The sequence below is a fragment of the Dermochelys coriacea genome, chromosome 1 (assembly GCF_009764565.3).
Source record: "Dermochelys coriacea isolate rDerCor1 chromosome 1, rDerCor1.pri.v4, whole genome shotgun sequence".
Lineage (NCBI taxonomy): Eukaryota > Metazoa > Chordata > Testudines > Dermochelyidae > Dermochelys > Dermochelys coriacea.
The window spans coordinates 50,906,667-50,931,108 of NC_050068.2; the positions used below are offsets into that span (position 1 = coordinate 50,906,667).

The window sequence follows — 24,442 nt, forward strand, 5'->3', positions numbered from 1 at the left end:
ACCTTGCAGCCAAGGGAGTCATGGAAAGGTGAAAGGCCAGTTTCCTGATGAAGTATATAGAAGTAATCACCTGGTCTTTTAATATCTCACTCAGATTCCTGATTCAGCCAAATTTCTATTAGATTCATGACATCAAAATGGTGGGTCAGTGAGGCATAGATACTTCCAGGGGAGTGGAGCCTGAAGCTCTTGTCTGTCTTATTTCTTTTTAATGTATCGTCTTGAAATAAGAAAACTGCAAGTCATGGCATGTGTCTTTCTATTGGATGCCTGAATTCTTGTTCCATCCAAAGTCTCACATCCATTCATCAGGGAAGAAGGGTCTGGAAAAGGTTTGGACTAGAGAAAGGTTCACTGCTTTTGGAGTCAGGAGAAATCCATTAATTCTAATCTCAGCTTTTACAGTTAGTGTTATTTTGAACTGGGACCTAAGATTAGCTAGGTTTCATGCCTGGGGCTGCCACAGACTTCCCACGTGGTAGAGGGCATTGGTACTAGATGGCATTCCTTCTCTCTCTAGGTTGTTAATAGCACCCATGACTGTCATCTGAACACTTCCCAGGAATTGAACACAACAAACAGTGTCACACAGTGGCTACGGGACTGCAAAAGCTTTAGAATTGTATGTCACTAGCAGGGGTGCTGGAACAATTTTTATAGTGGGCGTGCTGTGAGCCATTGAACCAGATTGTAAATCCTGTATATAATGGAAACCACTTCAAGTCAGGTGGTGCTAGAGCACCACCCCGCACCCACAACCCTAGTTCCAGTACCTATGGTCACTAGAATTTTGCAGCCTAGACTCTTTTCTCCATTTCATAGCTTTCCAGACTCCTCTCTTCTGCGGTTTCAGTTTGTAACCCCTCATTGGGTATATTCTTTGATTTGTGAACTGCTGGTTTTAAGACATTTCAACCCCACATTGTTATTTGTGGTTTGGCTTTCTTTGGCTGCGGTTTTACATACTGGTCTCCATCCCACACAAGCTTCTGGAACATACTGAGTTTCTAGCGTCTTTCTTGCCAGTCTGTATTCATACAGAGGGATGCAGCTGTAAACTAAACTTTTCCAGGCTTTATGCTGACTTTTTAATAATTTCCAGTTTAGGCAATCACAGTAACATCCCCTTCCAATTCTAGGCAGGGTTGTACAAGCTTCCCTACCTGAGGTTCCAGGGTGAATTTTAATGGCAACCACCTAAGTTTTATTAAAGACTATAGAGCATATTAATACATGCACTCAATGAGGTCTCTTTCTTTACTTGAGCAATTTGGGTGTAACTGGAAAGACTGAGGGCAGAGGAGTAATTTCTTCTGGCTTGTATTGAGACCAGGAAGACACTGTCTAATTTGCAGAGACACTGTTGGATGCATGTATTATAATTTAGCATCCACAGATGTTTTCAGCTTTTCAATTAAGAAAACTCCAACTGTAAAACATTGCTATCCTCTACAGATTAGTAGGAAAACAATGGAAAGCTTTTCTGACACACTTGTGAGGGAAAACTGTGGCCTTGACAGGAATGTGAAAACTAAAACAGATATTAAAAATCAGAATACTGCACTGCTGGAGCTGGTGAGTGGGACAGAAAAGAACATGTTGAGAGAGGACATGGAAAATGTCTTTGCGATTATGTTGTTCTCTGGCATTTAAACCTGTGGTTGCAAGAGCAAGGGTGCAGTTCCCAGTCTGCCTACTGAGTTCACCAGTAAGAGAATCACCTCAGGGAGTGTAGGTGCAGCATTCACTAGCCCTAGGGATGCAGCCAGTGTGGAAGGGCCGTAGTTCTGCTGTACCTCCCTACCATCTCCTTCTGGGAGCACAAGCCCCAGGATTTTGATGGTCCCCCATGCAACAATACAAGAGGAGGGAGAGGGCTCCATGAACTCTCTTTTTCTTGCCTTTTTTTTTTTTTTTTTTTTACACACACACACAGTCCAGAATTTATTACTGCCTTCGCAAACTCTGACTGCTATAAAAGCATAATTTTGTACATTGCTGGATGCTATCTCTAGGTGGAAGTTCACACATTTCACACTGGTAAAGGTTGGTTTTATTTTCCCTGCTGAAGATTGTTGGCATACTATTCACAAATGTAATATTTCTATCTACTTTAAGTATTTATACGGCCTTGTAACAAGACACTGGGCCTTGGGGTGCATGTTCATTATTGCTTGTTATGGCCCTTGGGGTCTTTAAAACAGAAGCTATAGTCATAGTAGGCACATAAACAGGAGCAAGCACTGGCCCAACAAGAAGCCATATAGAAAGCTTTCTGGTTCTTATGCAGGAGTAGCAGAAAGGAAAGAGCCAAGATGTATTTTGAGGAGGTTTGGGAGAGAAGGGCTCTTTCCTTTGAAATATTAGAGGTGGCCACAACTGGAAATGGGCTATTGAATGGAATGAGCCAGTCATAATGAGAATTCATCTCTCAGGTACTTGGCTGGTTGATTGGTTCTTGCTCAGAGGTTTGGGGTTTGATTGATCACCATGTGTGGGGTCAGGAAGGAATTTTCCTGTCGGTCCCCCTGGTGGTGACCTTAGGGCTTTTTTTTGTCTTCCTCTGTAGCAGGATCATATGAGACAGAGAAGCTGGGTGATTTGCCCAAGGTCACATAGGAAGGAATTGACCAAGCGCTCCCAACTCCTGGCTCACACTATAACCAGTGGAACATTCTTCTTCTTCTTCTTCTTTCCTTCCTATACACAGAGACAAGTAAAGTGGGCAGTTTGCAGTTGGTACCCTCCTGGTGACCCAAGCAATGGGGCTGGGAATCGTATACATTTTTCTTCTTTAAATAGGGGAAGTAATTTGAAGGGGTGAGATCAACAGGGAGATGATCATAGGCAGACAATGTGACAAAAATAGACAATGTGTGTCCAAAATGTGACTCTAGTTTTTCTGTGTATATAAAATAATGGTTCCTCATTTCACATGTTATATTACAGTGATGTGACTCATTCTTGCTAATTATCTTATAGAAATAAGGCCCTGATCCTGCAATGTAATCCCAGCAAGCAGAATCCTGTGCGTACCCAGGCTTTGTGGACACACATAGGTCCCTTTGTGTCAGTTTCAATGCAGGAGCAGGGCCTAAAGTATTTACAGAGTTTCTAGTATAAAGAATAAAAGTATACCACAGATACAGAAGCAAGCTTTATCTATTTCACTTAAATTACTTATTTGGCAAGTCTTTCAGTACCACCATTCTGTGATCAAAATGATGATTAGCTATGTTCAGTATAATGAATATGAAATCATCATCTTTGTTCTTTCGGTTCTCTATATGTCCTCAACATTTCTACCTTCACATTACTATTTACTTTCTAACTCTGTTCTCACCATTTTAAAGATATACTCCTGTTTGTCACTTTTTCACTGAATGAATCTTTTCACTGTTCATTTCAGAATTTTTATTTGGATTTTTTAAATTCCTGCAATCCCTTCATGCCCCTTCTTTTGTTCTTGCCATCTTTTTGCTTTCCCTCTCCCTTCCCCAACTTTTCATGTTAAGTTAGGAACTTTCTCACTCCTCAATTTCTTTCCTATTTGCTGCTCCATTGTCCTATGCTCTTTTCTTTCTCCAAATCTCTCTCCCCACCTAAATTCCCTGTAAAGTGTCCGGCTGGGCAGCAGGCCATCAACGGCCGTGCAGGCAGGGAGAGGCACCCCTCCCCCAGCCCAGGTCCGCTGGAGCCCTCCCCTGGCCCGGCCCAGCACTGCGGGAACCGCTGCGGCTCAGGAGAGACGCCTCTCCCCCAGCCTGGCCCAGCCCCACGGGAGTTGCCACAGCTGGGGAGAGACACCTCTCACCCGGCCCTGAGCAGCTACAGTGAGAGGCCTGGGGGGAGCCCACCCCAGAGCCTGCACCGCCAGCCAGAGCCCTCATCCCCCCCACAACATCCCAACCCTCTGCCCCAGCCCTGAGTCCCCTCCCACACTCCAAACTCCTCAGCCCCACCCCTACCACACATCATCTCCATATTGGTGTACATAAAATTCATTCCACATATGGATGTTCAAAATTAGAGGGAACACTACTCCCCACCATCCATTTTTATCAGCACACTCTTGTTTCATGTTTCCATTCTTCCCCTGATCCATTCATCTTCACCTTTGGGCTTGCTCTTGCAAACAACAACTCTTGATGAGTTGTTGGCATAGGGATCAAAGCTGGGACCTCTGAATCTAAAAGTCTGAGTTTCTACTGCTTGAGCTGAAGACACAGCCATCAACTTTGAGCCAGAAGCAGATTCAAACCTCTGTCCAGCTACGTGGGGTGGGGGCGGGGACAACAACAGAGTCACATTGTGTAAGCATAGGTTATATTCTCAATGCAGCCAACCCCAGCTAGTCTTCTGAATCCCTTCTGTCTGCAAGATCCGTGGCTTCCTCAGTTCCCTGTACCCCTAGTCCTTCATCTTGGCTGAATTAAATGTCAGGAAACATACCGTTAACCACTCTTTTCTGAAGTCAAATCTGATCTAGTAAACCTGACAAAGAAATACATGCATCTTCTGCACTTCACTCGTTAGTTACCAAATGAGCTAATTGTCCCACTCACCTCCTTTACTAGCTCAAATCATTGCTGTAGTAGCATGGAAGATCCTGCAATGTTAAGTTAATATATACATTATTCACAAATGTATGGGAATGCTGTCTCTGGAAAAGATAGCCAGTTTTACAATGGAAACCATGATCCGTCTACATGAATTTTGCCTTTTGTAAAATACACAGAAAAATATAATTGTTTGTTCAAATCTAACTACATCTATCTAGATGTTAACATGCTGTCACTAAGAATCTCTTCATTATGTAGGTCTACATAACATCTCATACTGAAATTTCTCGCTGTATACTACTATTTTTGTGACTGTTTGGTTTATTGGCAACTATGGACATCAAAATGTGCAATAAATATGCTGTTCACTTTATGTGAAAAATAAAAATAAAGGCCCAATTTTTAACAAATGGGAACCTAAAATTGGACATCTAAATCCATATTCAGCTTCCACTGAAATTACTGAGAGCTATAGGATGTGAAGCACATTAAAATCTGACTGCTTTGGGCCTGATTCTGCAATTGAGCCTGGATAGGGCCCACTGACTTCAGTGACTAGACAGGGATTTAGAACCCTTGTTGTAAGGCTCCCTTTTTAAAAACAAATATTGGTCAAAATGTCTTCACTGGTTTAGGCCTTAAATTAATGTCACCTGTTCAAATTTAGAAGATATTTCATATTCTTAATAAGGAACCAAGACTGTCAAATTCATTTCTTAAGAAGGATAATCTAATAAATGAATAAGTAATTCTGAGGAAATAATGAGAACTTGCTGGTGGCACATTAATTATGACTTTCATCTCATTTACTGAGAAAGATGGGATTATGGATGTGGCCAAGAGTAAAAGGAGATCTATTTTCAGGGTCACTGAATTTATCTTTTCACAGAACTAACAATTCAGAAAAGAAAAAGTGATTTCTCTCTTTGTGGGATGACTTGAGAAATCCAGGAACAGAGATGTCTATTTTTTAGTTTTCATAATTAAAGGTGATAATTTTTAGAGCATAGTATCTCCTGAAATAAATATACTTTAAGATAAGTCTTTCTGAGCACGTCAAGACTAATGGAATAAAAATGACCTCCGATACCAAGTAGTTAGGTATTGGTGCTGAGAGTCTAACTTCCAGTGATAGTACAAAGGGGCTGCAAGAGGACCCAGTGTTGGTCCTAATTTTTAAAATGACCACCCACCATTTTTCAGTTATGTGTTGCCATTCCAAGGAAAAAGGACAGATCTATCTTTATGTAGATTAAATAGAATCAAATAATAAAGCTACGACATGTAACTGCTTGGAGGCCTGAGGCTCAATCGGTGTCCCTATTTTTGTAAAAAACTTTGGAAACACCCCAAAATCCTAAAGCCATGTGAGAAGACGGCATTTCCTCATCACACATTTCAGTGACCTTTCCATCATTCTTTTGAGTACATATGATGTTTAAATTAGGGCTGTCAATTGATCACACTTAGCTCACGTGATTAACTCAAAAAAGTTATCGCGATTAAAAAAATTAATTGTGATTAATCGCACTGTTAAACAATAGAATACCAATTGAAATTTATTAAATATTTTGGATGCTTTTCTACATTTTCAAATATACTGATTTCAATTACAACACAGAATACAAAATATACAGTGCTCACTTTATATTATTTTTAATTACAAATATTTGCACTATAAAAATAAAGTGTTTTTAATTCACCTCATACAAGTACTATAGTGCAATATCTTTATCATGAAAGTGCAACTTAAAAATGTAAATTATTTTTGTTACATAACTGCACTCAAAAAAACGAAAACAATGTAAAACTTCAGCACCTATAAGACTACTCAGTCTCTTTTTTCAACCAGTCACTAAGACAAACAAGTTTGTTTACAAGTTTGTTTATATTTATGGGACATAATGCTGCCTGCTTCTATTTACAATGTCACCTGACATTGTAAAAAGCACAGGCATTTACATGGCACTATTGTAGCTGGCATTGCAAGGAATTTACATGCCAGATAAGTTAAATATTCATATGCCCCTTCATGCTTCAGCCACCATTCCAGAGGACATGCTTCTATGCTGATGACACTCGTTTAAAAAAATGTGTTAATTAAATTTGTGACTGAAGTCCTTGGGGGAAGAATGGTATGTCTCCTGCTCTATTTTACCCACTTTCTGTCATATATTTCATGTTATAGCAGTCTTGGATGATGACCCAGGACATGTTGTTCATTTTTAGAACACTTTCACTTCAGATTTGACAAAACGCAGAGAAGGTATCACTGTGAGATTTCTAAAGATAGCTACAGCACTCAACCCAAGATTTAAGACTCTGAAGTGCCTTCCAAAATCTGAGGGGGACAAGGTATGAAGCATGCTTTCAGAAGTCTTAAAAGAGCAACACTGCGCATGCGGAAACTACAGAAACCGAACCACCAAAAAAGAAAATCAGTTTTCTGCTGGTGGCATCTGATTCAGATGATGAAAATGAATGTGTGTTGCTCTGCACCACTTTGTATCATTATCGAGCAGAACCCATCTTTAACATGGACGCATGTCCTCTGGAAGAGTGGTTGAAGCATAAAGGGACATTAAATCTTTAGTGTATCTGGCATGTAAATATCTTGTGATGCCGGCTATAACTGTGCCATGCAAACATATGTTGTCACTTTTAGGTAACATTGTAAACAAGAAGTGGGGAGCATTATCTCCTGAAAATGTAAACAAACTTGTTTCTCTGAGCGATTGGCTGAACAAGAAGTAGGACTGAGTGGACATGCAGACTCTAAAATGTTACATTGTTTTATTTTAGAGTGCAGGTTTTTTTGTACATAATTCTCCATTTGTAAGTTCAACTTTGATGATAAAGAGATTGCACTACATTATTTGTAGTAGGTGAATTGAAAAATAAAATTTCTTTTTTTTTACTGTGCAGATATTTATAATTAAAAATAATATAAAGTGAGCACTGTACACTTTGTATTCCGTGTGGTAATTGAAATCAATATATTTGAAAATGTAGAAAACATCCAAAAATATTTAAATAAATGGTATTCTATTATTCTTTAACAGTGCGATTAATCACAACTAATTTTTTTAATCACTAGACAGTCCTAGTTTAAATATGAATGATCACATACTAAGTTCCTGCAATAGTTCCGTGCTCAGGTAGTATAATTTTTTTTCCAGTATGGCAATCTTCTTCCTTCAATATCTCACTTGGAAATAATGTCTGTTTTCAAAGACCACAACATAATGAACAGCAGTTGAAAGAACAGAACATTCACAGTAGTGTATATAATGTTAGTACTAAATCTTTAGTTGCAAGACCCAACAGAGGAGCTTGAAGGTGTAGAAATATTGAGAGAACACACATTATTTTTATAAGGAGGAGTCAAAACAGAGCACTTTCAGCATTAGAGGGATATGCTGCTACAGCATGATTGTAAAATTACCATTTCTATGAAAAAGTAACCTTGCATATTAGAAGACTTAAACACTACTTCTCAGTTTTGCAGTTATTTATCTGCCTCATATGAAATCCTTCTATAAACTTGCTGTAAAACAGAAACTATTTGTGGAGAGTCTGGACAACTGATGCACTTTCATTGGTGTACCACTTTCCCTACCTTTCAACAAAGACAATCAGAGAGCCCATGTGAGGTCTCATATTTCTAAGACTTCCTCATTTTTATGATTTACATTCCTGTACATTTACTGATAACTTTCTGAATATTATATTAAAACTAAACCAATTATCAGAAACAAAGGAAAGTACATTTTGTGATGCATTGGCCTTTGGTCTTTCATTGTGTGTCTTCGTTCATGTGCTCATTCCCAAAAATTCAGTCATCGACAATGGATCTTCCAGTCATTAGTGGGAATTAGCAAGGTTTTACAGTAAAACAGAATTCATACTTCTCATGAGAATTGGTATGTATGTTGTTGAAGGGCAGTAGAGGAAAGGCAGTTAAGTCCAGGGCTATATTTGATTTCCATATGCTTATCCAAACTAACCTCTTGTGCTGAAAAGCTAATATATTAAGTGGGAATTTTTTGAATAGTTTACTTTTTAATCATGTTCTTCAAGACTTACATTGGAGCAGAGGTTTAGATGGGGAAAACTACAACATGGTTGCATGACTAATTTTTAAAGCCTTGTGCAAAATCCCCTAGGAATGCAGCTGGATACAACTCCTTAGTAGTTTGATTGCCAATTGAAATACCTCCTAGCATCATTCTGTTAGAGGAACATGAAATCATTGCAAGTTCAGACTGCAGATAAGGTATTAAGTAAAATGGTTGGTACATCATTTTCTACTATTTTATTATAATTTGAAAGTAAACGTTTTACATAAAAACAAGCAACAATATAAAAGCTTAGCTCATAAGATAACATATCAGATCTCATCCCATATTAACCTACATTTATTAGCATAAACAGTGGGATTTGAAAATGCCATTTGACTTCGTTCCAGCTTTATGCATCGATACATATCATTTGAAAGTTATTTAATTAGTAGTATGAAAATTAAAGATTAACCTTTGTCATCTGAACCGCTTAGCACTTGCTAAGTTTGGTATATTCAAAGGAAACATTGGATTTTTCTCTTGCACAAAATTAAAACCATTTAGAAACTTATTTAAATGCAACCAGTTTTTCAGACACCTCTTTAGCATGCATGAGAAAAGTGCTATTTAATTTCACACTCAACTAATCCTTTAATAATTTCTTTCAGGCAGAATATAAAAGGCTATTATTAATTCCTTAATAAAATCAAAAATAAGTTATAGCGGATATGTCTTTAACCTTGGACCAGATTCAATAATTTTTTTTCCAGAGTACACACCAGCAATCATTGTAAATGGCAAATTGTCCTTTGGGAATTATTCAGGACTTTCCCCTTCCTCTGCATCACATCACACTGGGGGAAATTAATCAGTTGAATTCCTACTATATTTAAGCATAATTCAATCAACAAATTTTTTCTTTTAAAAACTGATATCAAAAGTTTTCAAGAATTGAATTCACCTTAAATGTAAAGCACAACTACACTAAAATAATTACAAAGAGACTACAAAGTAAAATTCCTGGTCTATATCAAGTTGTCTAAGTTCAGGTCCATATTTAGAGATTTAATTGCCTCTTTCTGCAGGTGGAATTTACTGAAGAAAATTAAAATCTATCACACACTTTTGAAAGACCAGACCCTTGCTATTTTATTCTACACTCAACACATTGTGTTTATGTGTTGCAGATAATCTTTCATTGATTTGAGGTCCCTTGATAGGAGACCACTTCAGTTGCTAAACTGGAACACAACAAAGCAAATCAAAGATGGCATTTCACCCTGAGCTCCTAATTTATTATGTCAGGACCTAATCCTGAGGCCCATTCATGCAAATAGTTTATAATGCACCATAAATATGACACATCTCAAAGCACAGTTTTATCAGCTATGACCCTAACATCGTCTGAATATATTTGTGTGAGTATTAATTTCTGTCGTTATACATCTGCCTTAAAAAGGAAACATATGGAAATATTAAAGTTGAGTATCTTTAAAATCTGTTGTCTGTTGTAAAATCATTGTAAATAGTCCACAGTCTATTATTGTGCAAACACTTACTTACATTGTTTTAAAGATGTTGGGCATTTAAACAAATTAATTCCAAAATCCAGCTCTGGATAAACTGCCTTGGAAAGGATTAACCTTCATGTTTCAGGGCATAGGGAGGTTGTGGAATCTCCATCATTGGGGATTTTTAAGAGTAGGTTGGACAAACACCTGTCGGGGATGGTATAGCTAATACTTAGTCCTGTCTTGAGTGCAGGGGACTGAACTAGATGACCTCTTGAGGTCCCTTCCAGTTCTATGAAAAGTCAATCACTTACCAGAGTTAGGTAAACTTCTCCACTGTGGATAGATCATTCCACAATGGTCCATTAATGTGTTTCTTGTTCCTGCCACTGATGCATCTCGTCCTGACCATGGTCAGAGAGAAAGTACAGGACTGGATGAACCTCTGATCTGGCATGGCAATCCAAATATACTAAACATAGGCTGTTCAAGTATAAATACAGATTTATAAAAATGTGTACATAAAAGGTCCTTTTGGAAATTTTGTTTCCCAAATGGAGCTGTATGGACTAGAATTGGGAATTTTTAAAAAATGTGCATTATGGAATTTTTAATACCTATTTTCCACACTAGCCCAACTCTAACACTATTGCTAATAGCTACAGGAGTTCACTTATAGCTAATATAGGAGACAGCTGTGTTTTGGGATCCAAAAGAACGTGTGTGTGTGTGTGTGGCTGGGGGGAGACAGAGATTAACTGCACTCCTTGGCAATTGCAAATTTGTTTCAGATTAGTGCCTGAGCAGTGAGGTTACCTGTAGTACATGGATTTATTGCAAATCATAGTGTGCATATTCAATATTTTAAAACAGTCTTCTGATAGCCTCCACAATTCAGAGCTCCTGAGGATCCAGTCCTGATCTTACTATGATAAGTGTCATTTAAGTGACAATGGGCCCAATTCTTCTGCTTACACCAGTTTTACATTGGTGTAATTCCATTTTCTTCCATGGACCAAGTCCTAAATGTGAGAGAAGCAAGTTGTATGAGTTCATATGCTCCACAGAAATTCTACAAAAACCACATTCAGCATTTGATGCATTGAGTTACTCATGCTATTGGTAATGAAAATTACACTTAATTCCCTGCTATTGCAGGAACCTCTGGTGCACCTCAGTTCCTCCCATTCTCTGCCTGTGGCATATAATAGTTGAGTACCCTCTGGGCTGTAATACTGTAGTCTAATTTGGTCCTTGGGTTTAATGTGTTGGGGTTGCCTGTGGTATGCAGGAAATCAGACTAGATGATCTGGTGGTCCCTTCTGGCCTTAAACTGTACGACTCCATTAACACAAAGCAGGGAGAATACACACTATTACCATGTGAACTTGAAATACCTGTTAGTTTTTTGTTGCAGGAATAGCCTCTCTCTCAATAGCTGAGTTTTCTTATTGGTTTTCAAAGCACCCAAAAGTTTTGAACTATCAACGTTATAGTCCAAACCTGTAAAACTTGTGTGAAAACCAAGCCATTTTTGAATTACCCACACAAAAATGGCCTGAAGCAAGCTCCCCTTTTATTGTACATACTTCTAGGACATAAATGTCAAAAGGGCCAAGATGATTTCCCTCATATTTTAGGAGGAGAATCACTCTGGGATGAGGAATCATGTGCCACATATCCGCTTGAAGCATATTTTTACGATCAAACTAAAAACCTTTGAGATTAGGAGTTTAGAATGGAAATACTAACACAGCCTTATCCATGACAGTGCTAGAGGGCACTGCAATAACATTAGGAAACCTCTCCCTGCCCATAATCTAAACTAAATACAGGGGATGCCATTTGCTAATGTGTACCATGGGGCAGCAAATAACAGTGATTTAATGTACTTGACCTGTGGCATTGCAACCCCCTGAACCAATTTTTCTTTAAAAATAAATAAATAAATGAAATATGCCTCAGAGGGTAAAGGATTGCAATTTAGCTCATATATATCTATCAATTTCAACGGTACCTGACAAGCCTTCTCTGTGCTACACACTATTATATGTAAGCACTCCACTTTATACAGAATCACCAAGCTTTTTGAGTAGTTTATTCACAGGTTTGGCTTTGCTTATTGTAGTATGCACCACATTTAAATTAGATGAGGTCTACTGTAAAGCAATAACATTTTCAATGACTGGAGTCTCACTTTTCCCTTTAACAGTCTGAAGCAAATTAATGTATTGGTTGATTATCAACAAGTAAATAGTTTCTGCTACAATGTCAAGAAAAAAAAAGTGTGTTCATTCATATGAACAGTTCTCATCTACAAAGATTTACACAATGCATGTAATGAGATCACTTTTCCCTAACTAGTACACTACCAAACTGAAAAGCTGGTTCTTAGAACTTCCTTGAAATTACAATATTGTTTATTTACCAAAAAGAAAGACAGTCTCAGTCACCTATGCCACCATTGTAAGCTCTATATTAAGTACTTTAAAAGAAATTCTGGAATCACTTGTGGAATTAATAAAATTTATAACTACAGACTTACACTGCATTAATGATACATATTATTTCTGTGATAAGTTAAACTAAAAATAAGATTAATTTGGTTATAGAAATTCCTTGAACAACACCACTTAAATTATTTTAAACTTTAAATTTTCCAAGAACTTTCTGAAAAATTAGCAAACACTGGCTAAAAAAGCAAAGCAGTTTGGATACACCAATGTAATCAGCATGCCTTGTGCTTTTCTGTTAACCCTCTGAGTACAACTATAATATCCTAGATCTTTTTGTAGATAAATGCTAATAAGATTATATCTAATGGGGTTGCTGATTTCCATTTTCACATGATAAACACATTCTAAATTTATTCAGCACAATACTCGAAGTGCACAAAGATTTGAAGGGCACCATCACATATGAGTATTGCATTTACCATGAAGTTAATTTACTGCAGGTAAACCAGAAGACAAAGTCAGTTAGCAACATGCATAAAAAATAATGAAGTGGTGCATTTACAGTCTGTAAATACAATGCATATTTTCTTTTTTGTTGTATTTTAATATTTAGCACCAATATAATGTGTAAAGTGAAGATACTGGATGGTTTACAGTAAAATGACTGCTATGCTATAAGAAAAGGAGTACTAGTGGCACCTTAGAGACTAACAAATTTATTTTTATTTTTATTTTCTTTGTGCGGATACAGACTAACGACTGCTACTCTGAAACCTGCTATGCTATATGCTCTCTTACTAGATTTTTAAGTGTATTCATATTAGAAGCTGTCCATTAGCCATAATCTGTTCAGCTTCCTTGACGAAAGTTTAGACATTCTAAGGGTCACACCTTCTGGTCTCAGTTACACCCAGGAACTTAGTGGGGTTACAAAGGTATAAATAGAGGCCAAATTTGGCCTTGTAATTCTTTGGCAAACAAGCATCAACCATTAACTATTTGAAACCTTAATTTTATAATTCGGATACCCTCTCTTTTAAAACTGTTAAACTATTCCAATAGTTTTTCTTGAAACCATGAAAAGGCCCCATTCAACAATTTGGTGCACATTCTCTAAGGAGCCTAAAGAATGTAACTGTAAAATGTTATAGGAACTATGTCAGTAAAACATGAGCCAAAGATCAGAAATTTGCAAGGGATGAGTGGAAATTTCAGGGGCTTGGGTTATTTTTATACAGGTTTTAAGTGGTACAATATGGTGTACGATGGAGCCAAACATCTTATTTTAATGATAGCCCTGGAGTCTAAAACAAAAGCAAAGGTGAGAGAAAGATCTCAAATGGATTTCAAATGACACTACACATTCATGAGACAAAGCATTTGCTTTATATCTGTTTTTTCTCCTACTCTATTTAATTAAGAAGAATGAACATTGTCCTTGTTCCTTTGAAACTGCCAATGTTTTGCCGATAGTCAAAAAGCATGTGTTATTAATGGACACTTTTGATTGCCATGTAAATAACTTTATATTTGCATCGAGTTGCATCTGTTCTAAAGAGAAGGCTGTATTGTAAGGTGAGGGATTATATTAGTTGCTGTAAATGGCATTGACTTCAATGGAGCTACACTGAGTTACACCAGCTACAGGCCTAGCTCTGTGTAAAAGTACACCCTGAATATTGATTCACTGTGGCCCAAATCCTACCCACTCTTCCACCAGAGCAGAGGACACTCATGTAATGCAATTGCTCCGGTACTGCTGCCCAATGGGGTGACACCAAGATGATTCCATACCTACCACGAAGTCTCTTTGTACAGTCTCTTTAGGGGTAATTGTGCAGGGTCAGATGATCTGCCACTATATAGCTCTTCTGCCCTCCCCCCCAATCTTGACAAGGGAGGCACATAGCTAGGAAGCACACTCCAAACTCTGAAGTTTAGTTGTGTTGTAGCTACTTATCCCATTACCCCTATGGAGTTCCCCAGAAAACTACTGAGTTTCTCTCCTTGGGGCACAATTAATTTTGTACTTTAACCAGTGTTCCTCTATTATTTATGCTTCTGTTGCCAATAAAGGCCTCACTCCTGTAATCTGATTGAGACCCTTACACTTGTACGCAGCATCCCACTAAAGTCAATGGGGCTATGTAGAGACATCGGGAACCCTCCCCCACAATCAGATGGATAGACTGAAACCAAAGAACAGTAATCAATGTTTTCCATCACTTGAATGAAAACTCATGAAATGAGGTTCCCTTGGTTCAAAATGTGTTAAATGTTTGATATAAAACTTACACTGGACACAACAAGAGATGGGCACATTCTAAAGAGAATGGAGAAGAGCAAGGAATTGACCTAAACTGTTTACACACATGCCCTTCAGTGAGTCTTTTGAGATTTCAGAAAAAGATGGCACCTGGCTCCAGTGATTGGTACTTTAGGAATGCAAATCAATAGTAGGATGGATCCTACAAGACCCTCATCTTCAGAATTCCCATGGTTTTCATTGGGAGTTCTATTAGCACAGCCCCAAAATGTAAAACCAACACGTGAAACATCAAAGTTAATATTTTCTGCTCAGGTCTTATATTTATTTATAATTTGGAAAATCAAATTTTGGAAATGTGTCATTTTTCACTCAACTAGTGCCATGTTTGTGTGAATATGGGACCGTTTTCATGCAAATGATCCTATTTGAAGCAAAAGTTTGTGAAGTATAACTTTGCTGTGAAATTGGCTTTTCTTTATACATGGATGAAATTAAATGCTAACACACTGACTTGAGGTTTAACACCCTGTACATGTTTTTTTCACACACACCCCTCCCCCGTATATAATAGCACAGATCTGCTAGATGAATAGTTTTTAGATTTTCCGCTCTAAGACAAAATTCTCATTGATGTCAATGAGGCCAGCAGAATTTCACCCAAAGGCTTTTTTTAAGTGTTAACATGCCAGGTATTTTCCCCAATTTATAAATAATGTCGCTATTGTAAGAGTAATTCTCTTTCCTTTAATGTTGGATTTTTCATCTCTCCCCCTTAAAAGACTCTCTCCTGGTAGTAATCACAGTGTATCTATAAAAAAACATGATCGTATTGAGAGGAGTATTCCCTCTTCAAAATCCCAAAGCTATAGAGAAACTAATAGCTCTCCCCTATCTGTACATCCGTGTGTGTGTGGCAGAGAAAAGTTTTGGAATTAGATCTTTACATACCAAAGCATGATAGAATGTGCCATTCACCCACTTCTCATGACTCTGCCACTACTACATGACAGCCACTAGTAGCCAATAATATGGAAGCAACAATTTTTTATGGTATCACCTTAGGTAGATAGTTATGAGGCAGTACTACCACCGATTTTCCATTTATCCTGTATGGTACCTACCAGTAATGGTCAGCCATCTGTGGTAGAATATCATAGAAGCTTAGAACACGCTGTTCTAAAACAAGGTTTTTAAAACCCCCCAATTTGCAATCACTCAAATAGAGTAGCATTTGGATATTATTTTGGCCAGAACACTTGGGAAAGAACTAAGGAGATGGGGGGAAAAGATATGTGCATATAAGTCAATAAAGCCCTAGTGTGGGCCATCAAGGCTAAAGATTATTATGCACTCAGAGGGTTAACATGTGCTAAAATTACAAACTGCAGGTCCTAGCATGACTGATGAAAACATTCATTGCTCTTATCTTAAAAAAAATGCAAAATAGTCTTAACCCTTTGAGGATCATATTAGCAGCAAGTCACAATCTAGACAGAGCACAAGTATCATTCCAGTCAGTTAGGAAATTATTATAACAAAGATACTGTAAACACCCTTTTCTGTTCCATCATTCGAGCATTAGTGCTAGACAGATCAGATGTAACTGTTTCACACAGGTTTGGAGGATTTTCAGAATCTCAAAGGGTTAAGCCAAGACTTTGAGCAAAAGTGTTTTATTAAAAGGGTGAGTTAGGTGAGCGAACAGTCTCAGATGAACTTGGTGAATAGTCTTCCGATTCAGAGTTGAGTTCAAGTGGAGCTTGCTGAGCCTTATATCGTCCCCTCACATCCTGGTTGCGTCTTCGTCGGAAAACCTGCCTCTCCTTATCAAGAGCGGTGGTCTGGCAGGGGCATAAAATGAGAATAAATGAAATTAGGCTGTGTGTGAAATGCAAAGCTAATGAAAAACATGCATTTGTATGTGGGCCTGCAAATACCAGGGATAATAAATGTTCAGGCCAAATTAAACCTGTTCTGTTTCAGTCAGTTTTGAAAGGTTTAGCCCACAACATAGCTAAACTTTTTAAAAAGTGCATTTCCCAAAACTTAAGCAGTAACATGACATCAAGCATATATAGTACCATATATATGGATGCCATATGTTCAACTTCTGGATGCTATTAATTTCATAGAGTAATAAATTCAGATTTCAAGCCAAATACCAGCTGACCTTCCCTCTTCCTTCTCAAAGTATAAATCTTTTCCTACAGGCAAGGTATAGATATAGGATTGTCTGTTCGATTTGACCTAATGAAGGTTGATACACATTCACTCATGTTCAAATCTGTGAGATTGTCTAACACGGATGGATTGTGATGAAGTTGTCAGCTAAGAAAGAAAGGTAACAAAGAAGCTAACTCAGCTCTTTAAAACCTTCTCATGCTAAACCATTTGAGGCTCTGCTGTTGGGAAGAACACTGGTGAGCTCTTTTTGAAGACTGCATTCAATCTGATCACCTTGCCTAAAAAGTAGTATCAACTAAACCCAAACTAAGTGAAGTCCACACTAATTTTATACAAAATGACTATTTTTTCTAAAGGTGTCTGAATTTACTTGGCCAAATCCTCCCTCCCTCAACATATTTCCTGCTACTGGTCGAGATTTCTGCTGTAATGAGACTGATGTCACTCACAGACAAGTTTCTCATTTGGCTTGGTTTTGCATTGAAGTCAATGGAAGTTTTGCCACTGACTCCAATGGAGACAGGATTTCACCCATAATCTTTAATATAGGATATTTCTGTAGCCACTGAAATTACTGTGATGTTACAAATTCAACATTATGGTTTTGATTCAGGAAAGCACTTCAACACACACTGAACTGCTTTCTTAAATCAGGGTCCATGACTCCACTGCAAGGGCAAAATGGAAAAGAAGGACTGTTAATGAGAAAGCCCTTAAAATGTACATAAATATCTGATCTCTAGAGGAGAGGCAAAGATAACTATGGAATATACGTAGAAACAGAATGGATTTAAATTTTAAGTCTGACATATTAGAAAGTTTTTCCCTAGCATATGTGTCACCCTTTAAATGAATGCGGCCAAGAGGTTATTCTGCTTCAAAGGGTTTATTGTTTTCTCTTGGGAGATACATGACCGTTTTTCCTCTTGAAAATTTACCAGTTATACTGTGAGCCTGATCAGAGAACAGAGATACATTTATAGCTAGGCTATTTTTGAGAACAAAATGAAAACTAAATCCATCACAGTGGTGCAGGATAGCATTATAGCAATCAATGCTCAAATAATGCAATCAAAGTTCAAAAATGATGTAATAAAGACAGAAAGATGGAACAGAGTACAGAGCTACTATAGCAAATGGATTTAGTTAGGCTGAATTGCTGAACTATTATTTTTAATATCAAGAACCTATATAGCACTATTACAAAGAGGTAAAAATAATTAACTTTGACAAGTTCATCCTTAACTTTAACTAATAAATGTTACAAAATACAACACTTATTGTCTTCTGAAGATTTATTTGTTTACTATTAATCTTTTGTTTATGAAATTTAATTAGTATTTTTCAGTATCTTGGACATTTCTTTGCCTTAAACCAACTGGATTTATGATTATGTTTTCATGAATAGATGAATATCTAGATCATTTACACACAGTGAATATACTGCATACAGTATATAATTCTGCATGAAAATTGAAAAGAATGGCATATATTATCATTCTATGACATACAGATTTCCATTTACAAGACATTTTTGTGCTTTTGGGATATAGGAGTTTATTTAAAGGTCATATCACAACATATCACCCTGCAGTTAATTCTGAAGTAATAGATACTCTTGAATAAAAACCACACTAGTTTATTTTGAAGTCTAATCCAATGTTATTGTCTTTTTAAAAAAGGACCAAATTATAAACCACCTAAAATGTTCTGCCCGTCAGATAACTAAGCATCATGACATTTATTGCATTTAAAGTCATCTTGGTGTATAATCCAACAGCCTACTCTGCTGTCATTGTTAAAGGACCTTTGGGGGCCATTTTATTTAAAATACACAAATACCTTAACTGTTGCTTTTAGTTTCATAGGATAAAACATTTAGAGGTGTAAAAAAGCTATTATGTCACATAGTCCAACCCCCTGCTAATGTAGAATTATTCCCTAAAACACATTTTTAGCATTTGTGTCTAGTATAACATTTCACTGTTGGAAAGTTTTTTCTGATATTCAGTCCAAATTCACCCTTGAATTTCATCTCATTGCTTCTAATCTATCAGGGCTTGTCTGTAGCTTTGTGGCATTATGTATTTTCATTCCCTGCTGGAGAGATACCAAGGATCTTTTTACCCACCCAGAAGACTCATTAGAGAAATGTATAAGGTGAGAAAGAGACAAGTAGGAGGAACCTTATCAATATACAGTTGATGAGACAATACAACATAATATGTTTCATTTTCCAGCCTTTCACATGTTGTAATTATAGCATGGACTGTCTCTGCTTCTCTCAATAGGTTCAATCTTGAGAGGTACTGAGCATTCCCAACTCCGACTGAAGTCATAGGACTGGGCCAATGCTGCCCTGCGTGTGGATCACATACGTCGAACTTATGGTTTCTATAACTGCACAAATCTCATTAAAATGCATTCTGAGCATATTTTAATTTTCATTCAATGTATAGATTCATATTCATAGATTCCAAGCCCAGAAAGGGCCACTGTGATCATCTACTCTGACCTGACAACACAAGCCATAGAACTCCCCACAAATAATTCCTAGAGCATATCTCTTAGAAAAACATCCAATCTTCATTTAAAAATGGTCAGTAATGGAGAATCCACTATAAACCTTGGTAAGTTTTTTCTAATGTTTAATTACTCTGTTAAAAAATATGTTTTATTTATGAAGCCACAATTATCTCTCTCCTCTGAAGAAGTTCAGCATGCAACAGATAATTCTGTGGAATGTGGGGAAATGGTTGTGTACACTGTAGAAATAAAAGAATGCATGGTTTACTTACTGTACCTTGTCTCACCTAGGGGCATATTCTAAAAAATGGTTAATTTGTGACAAAAATCCGCAACCTGGTTTGTAGCGAAGACCTCTTAAATACATTGCCTGGATGCTTAGCAAATATAGTATTGCTTTAATAGATTTATTATTTCATCTGCTATTCAGCTGGAAGGTTCACTGGTGCATGAACTGGTCCATTATGGATTTTCAGGGCATTTCTACTTTAAACTATTCTTTCAATAAATAATAAGAGGATCTGAAGTACACTTATGCCTCACAGGGCTGCAAATCCCAGATTTTCATTACCATATTTTAGCATTTTTTCTCAGCTTGAGGTGAGAGGGTGAGAACTTGGAGGACCAGACTATATTGGTGGCAACCAAATTAAATATAGCTTATTTACATAAGATATGTAGCTGTCCTCTTACTATCCATCTGAGGAAATGTGAAGCTACTTATCCAATAGCAGGTAAGTGGATTGCCTTCAATAGTTTGGTGCCGATGGGTCTGAAGCATCCTTTACTAAGCACTAAAGTATTTTGTATCAACATTTAGTACACCTGATACCCAGTACCATATGGTCAACAAGCTATTTTTGTGAATAAAAATTATGCATTTGGAAGCAACAGAGACATTTTATAGTCATTGTTCCTGTCATACTAATGTGGGGCATTTACCATTTCTCCAAGATTTTATCATATGTGATATCTTTTTCCTGATTTCTAACTGGTAATGTTGCAGCACTCCCGAATCTCTCACAGGTTTTTCTCCATGGCAAATATTGAACGCGGTGCATCTGGATAGGTGCTCACTAATACAACTGCTTTGAAATATGTGCTGGATTTGCAATGGGAAGAATCCATTTAGTTGTTAGGTCATATTTTCTGTCAGTCAGTAATTACTGGATTTAAGTAACTGTATTTTATGAATGTGAACAGTGACTGTTTTTCTTTTCTCTTCTCTTAATTTATTGTTAGCCACCAAAAAAATAATTCATTTCATTAATAAAAGAACATTATTGTGCATTTTGCTTCTTAGTCCATCCATTATTCATACTAGCTTGGAGATGCAGCTGTTCACGCGTTAGTCTAAGAAACCCTTTCCTTCTCTCACTGTTCATCTTCAGGGAAATATTTGCAATTTGCTTGCTATTTTGGAGATCCTTTGTTAGCACATGGAATTAAATTGACATAACTATTGAAATATTGACATTTTCCTCCCGTTTTATGATTTTTAAAAGATATATTTAGATGTTTCCAGCTGGGTAATTTATTCTATTTGTATAAGGTTCAGGTTGGTGACCTCAATATGTTGTGATGTGTTACAGTAGATTTTATTAATGGTAAAAATGGCCACTAATGCAGCAATAGTAGCAGCTCTACAGTGTTAGGACAAGAGGTCTTGCATATGTTTCTTCATAGGCTTCTCAGGTATATACACGACCTCTCCCATACCTTCTCACCCCAAAAAAACAGTTTCATTTATGCTTCATACTATACTGGTACATAAAAAAAAGACAAGTATAGTACATGTACGACCACTGGATTCACAATACTTTATTTCAGTTTATGTTTATTATTTAACATCCCTGTTCTTAGTGATATGACTTCTCAGCTGGTTTAAATTACATGTGTCTGAACCTTAGTTCAAAGCTGTTTGCATGGGTGCAATTTTATTTATAATTTGTAAATCAGTTGTGGTTTTCTTAGTCACAGAGCGGCAGAGAGATTTTAAATGACTTGAGATGTTTGTCTGTTTTCACCAGGGTCAAATTTACAGAAGGGCTTCATTCTTTGAAAAAAGTAAATTTTACAGATAATGTGTGATTGCCCACCAGCTTGTCCTTGTGCAGTCACTTACATCTGTACAAAGGGTATATAACATATAAATACAGTATTTTGACTCTGTAGCAGTTTGGACAGGTGTAGATGACTGTACTAGATGCAATGAGGAATTGCTACACTATGAACAGAGTGGGATTTTGGAATTTGAAATGAGTTATTCAGCTTGAAAAAAATGCAGTTATTGTGAGCATCATATTTTTAAAAGTCAATGATTACATGAATTCAGTGTTGTTAGGATGCTACAATTTCATTATAAATCAATGGATAAGCCCAATGCAGTTGCCTCTGTCATTACATGATTAATATTTTAATGACCTTCCAACACATTTTCTTGATATCATATTAGCTCCACTGGAGTTTATAGAACGTCAGTGGACATATCACAAAGAAGATATACTACCATTAAAAACGAAGTTACTCTAGGTACACTTGTTTTAGGGTATTCTTAATATTCTGATTTCAACTCTCAAAAGCCACAAGATTCAAACACCATCAACAATAGGTTAAAAAATGTATAGATTCAGACAAAGCTGCAAGAGTAAGGAAATTCAACTGACCTTCTCTTGCTAAATTATGCAAAGTACTGAAGTCAAAATGGGCTTCTGTCAAGGAGTTCAAGTAATATAGGTCATCTTACATACCTATACACCGCACATTGCAACACTTAGACCCATTCCCTCTTAATATTCTGACTTAAATCCTTGAAGATCAGCAAACTCACCAAACACTCTCGGGTTGTTAAGATCCTCAATTAAATAAACCCTAAATAGAGATTCTTATAGGAGGGCAAGAAACTTGCCAGGTTTGTTTTTGTCAATGAATATCCAATAGTTGAGAACTTGCAATAAATGCACATTTCATTTTTGACTTTTTAAAAAAGAAGCTCATTGAAGAGCACAGAGTGCTCCTATAAAACATCATCTCTGCATACAGAGCACTGTAGGTGTTCACAGATCTCCTCTGCCAGAGTGCTCATCTATAATTGCAGAGAAAAGAGAGTGTCATTGGGAGTACATATCCTACAATAATATATGCAGCTTTTAAAACTTGTATCACATTTGGGGCTTAAACAATTTACATGATCTAACATTTTTATTTAGGCTTCTTTTACTGAACTAGTTTATCGAATTTTTTTCTGTTATTTGTGTACACAAAACATTGTGTAATACTTTTTCCAGTCATTATGCACAATATGCTGCAATTGTTACTTCAGGAAAAGATTTTTAAGTGTACTACATCTCAATGTGGAAATATTTTCAAGAAACAAAGTCACTACATTTAAAATACTGCAGGTGCTCTTTGTGGCAACAGAGGAAAAAAAGCACGCTCTGAGGGGGCAAAGTTAGCGTTCAAAAGCAGAATTAGGAATCTTGAGCACATTAGGGAGAGACTCATTTAGACTACAGTAAGGAAATGGTTTTCTGGTTCACTGAAAGCGGAAACATTGTCATTTTTGGAGAAGAATGCGAGAAATTAGAGGATCAAATAAGAAAACGAGCAGTGGTTAAGTGAAGAAATCAAGAGCTCAATTATGAAAGAACGCGTGAGCGTTAAATCTCTCTTTGGATTCTTCTTTATATATTGGCCATATTTGTGATCACAGACGAGTTTTCAAGGCCTGTGGCAAAAGAACTGTAGTATAAGAGTGAAGGGATGAACCCTGTATGTATTACCGTTGAGAATTTGCAAAGTTCTATGAATAGCATAACAATTACTAAGTGAAAATAGTTTTACTACTTTCTTAAAATGTCTTAAAATGTTGGTCACTACAGTGGTTATTTGAATGCTCCCGTTTCTATGGAGATGAAAGACGAAGCATTTGTAATCAGTGCAGATAATGTGTATGTTGTAATAGTGTTGATTCTGGGACTCTCAGGTATTATAACATTTCCTAATTAAGCATATAAGTCTACGAGTTTTTAGCACTTTCCCAATTTGGTTTTACACACTGGCTGCACTGTTTAGAACAGCACTAATTATAAACATTGTTACTGCCCCCAGCTGGAAAACAGCAGTTTATGTATGAATAAGAGAGATTATCACCCGTCTGCTCCAGCCCATTATTCAAGGATATGTCATTTTGTATGCTGATGGAAGCCATTACTAGCATTTTAGTCAAATGGCCTTTTTATATTGTTTATTTATTTACCTATTTGCTGGATTGGAATTTTCCCCAAGCCCCCAGATGTACAGTTTGTTTTAAAACCTGGGCTACATAGTTAAACTGAGTCAAGGCCATTCAGATTAGAAACATTCCACTATTTTCTCACAAATTTCTCTCTCTAGAGGTTTGTGCTCTCTGATGCTGGAGACTTTTTTTTTTTATTTAAATAGAGACCTACATGACAAATAGAAACATAATGATTCTGTCTTTGTATAAAAGAAAAAAACAGCACAAGTAAAAGAGCTGTGCAGGCACATCAAAGATAGTGGTGCTATTCAGAACGAAACATTTTAGCTCTTTGACAAAGTTCTATTTGATTCAAAATATAAACTTTCCTCAATGAGCAAGATGAAAAAGTTATGATAAGACTTCTCTAGCTTAAACTTTGCTAAATCTCCCACTTACAATCCACAGAACATATCCGTGATTCCCTCCATTTCTCAATAAAGAAAAAGTGCAGATGCCAAAGTGAGGTCTCACTAGGATATTATCTTTACAAAATACACAACATTTTATTTACTAGGATATTCTGAAGCATTATGTCAATTGAGAAAATAGATGAATAAAGTACACTGTGTGATTTATGGAAATTTCAATAAG

General features: G+C 36.9%; 1 protein-coding gene across 7 annotated transcripts in view; it reads right to left on the reverse strand.

The window, feature by feature from the left end:
* Positions 1-12,210: 12,210 nt before the first annotated feature.
* DCLK1 (doublecortin like kinase 1) overlaps positions 12,211-24,442 on the reverse strand; it is a 339,739-nt gene continuing 327,507 nt past the window's right edge. For all 7 annotated transcript variants that reach the window (XM_038420294.2, XM_038420284.2, XM_043504404.1 and 4 more), the window contains one exon: positions 12,211-16,700. In XM_038420294.2, coding sequence (XP_038276222.1) covers positions 16,643-16,700 — 58 coding nt within the window. In that variant the 3' untranslated portion in view covers positions 12,211-16,642. The remainder of the gene's footprint in view (positions 16,701-24,442) is intronic.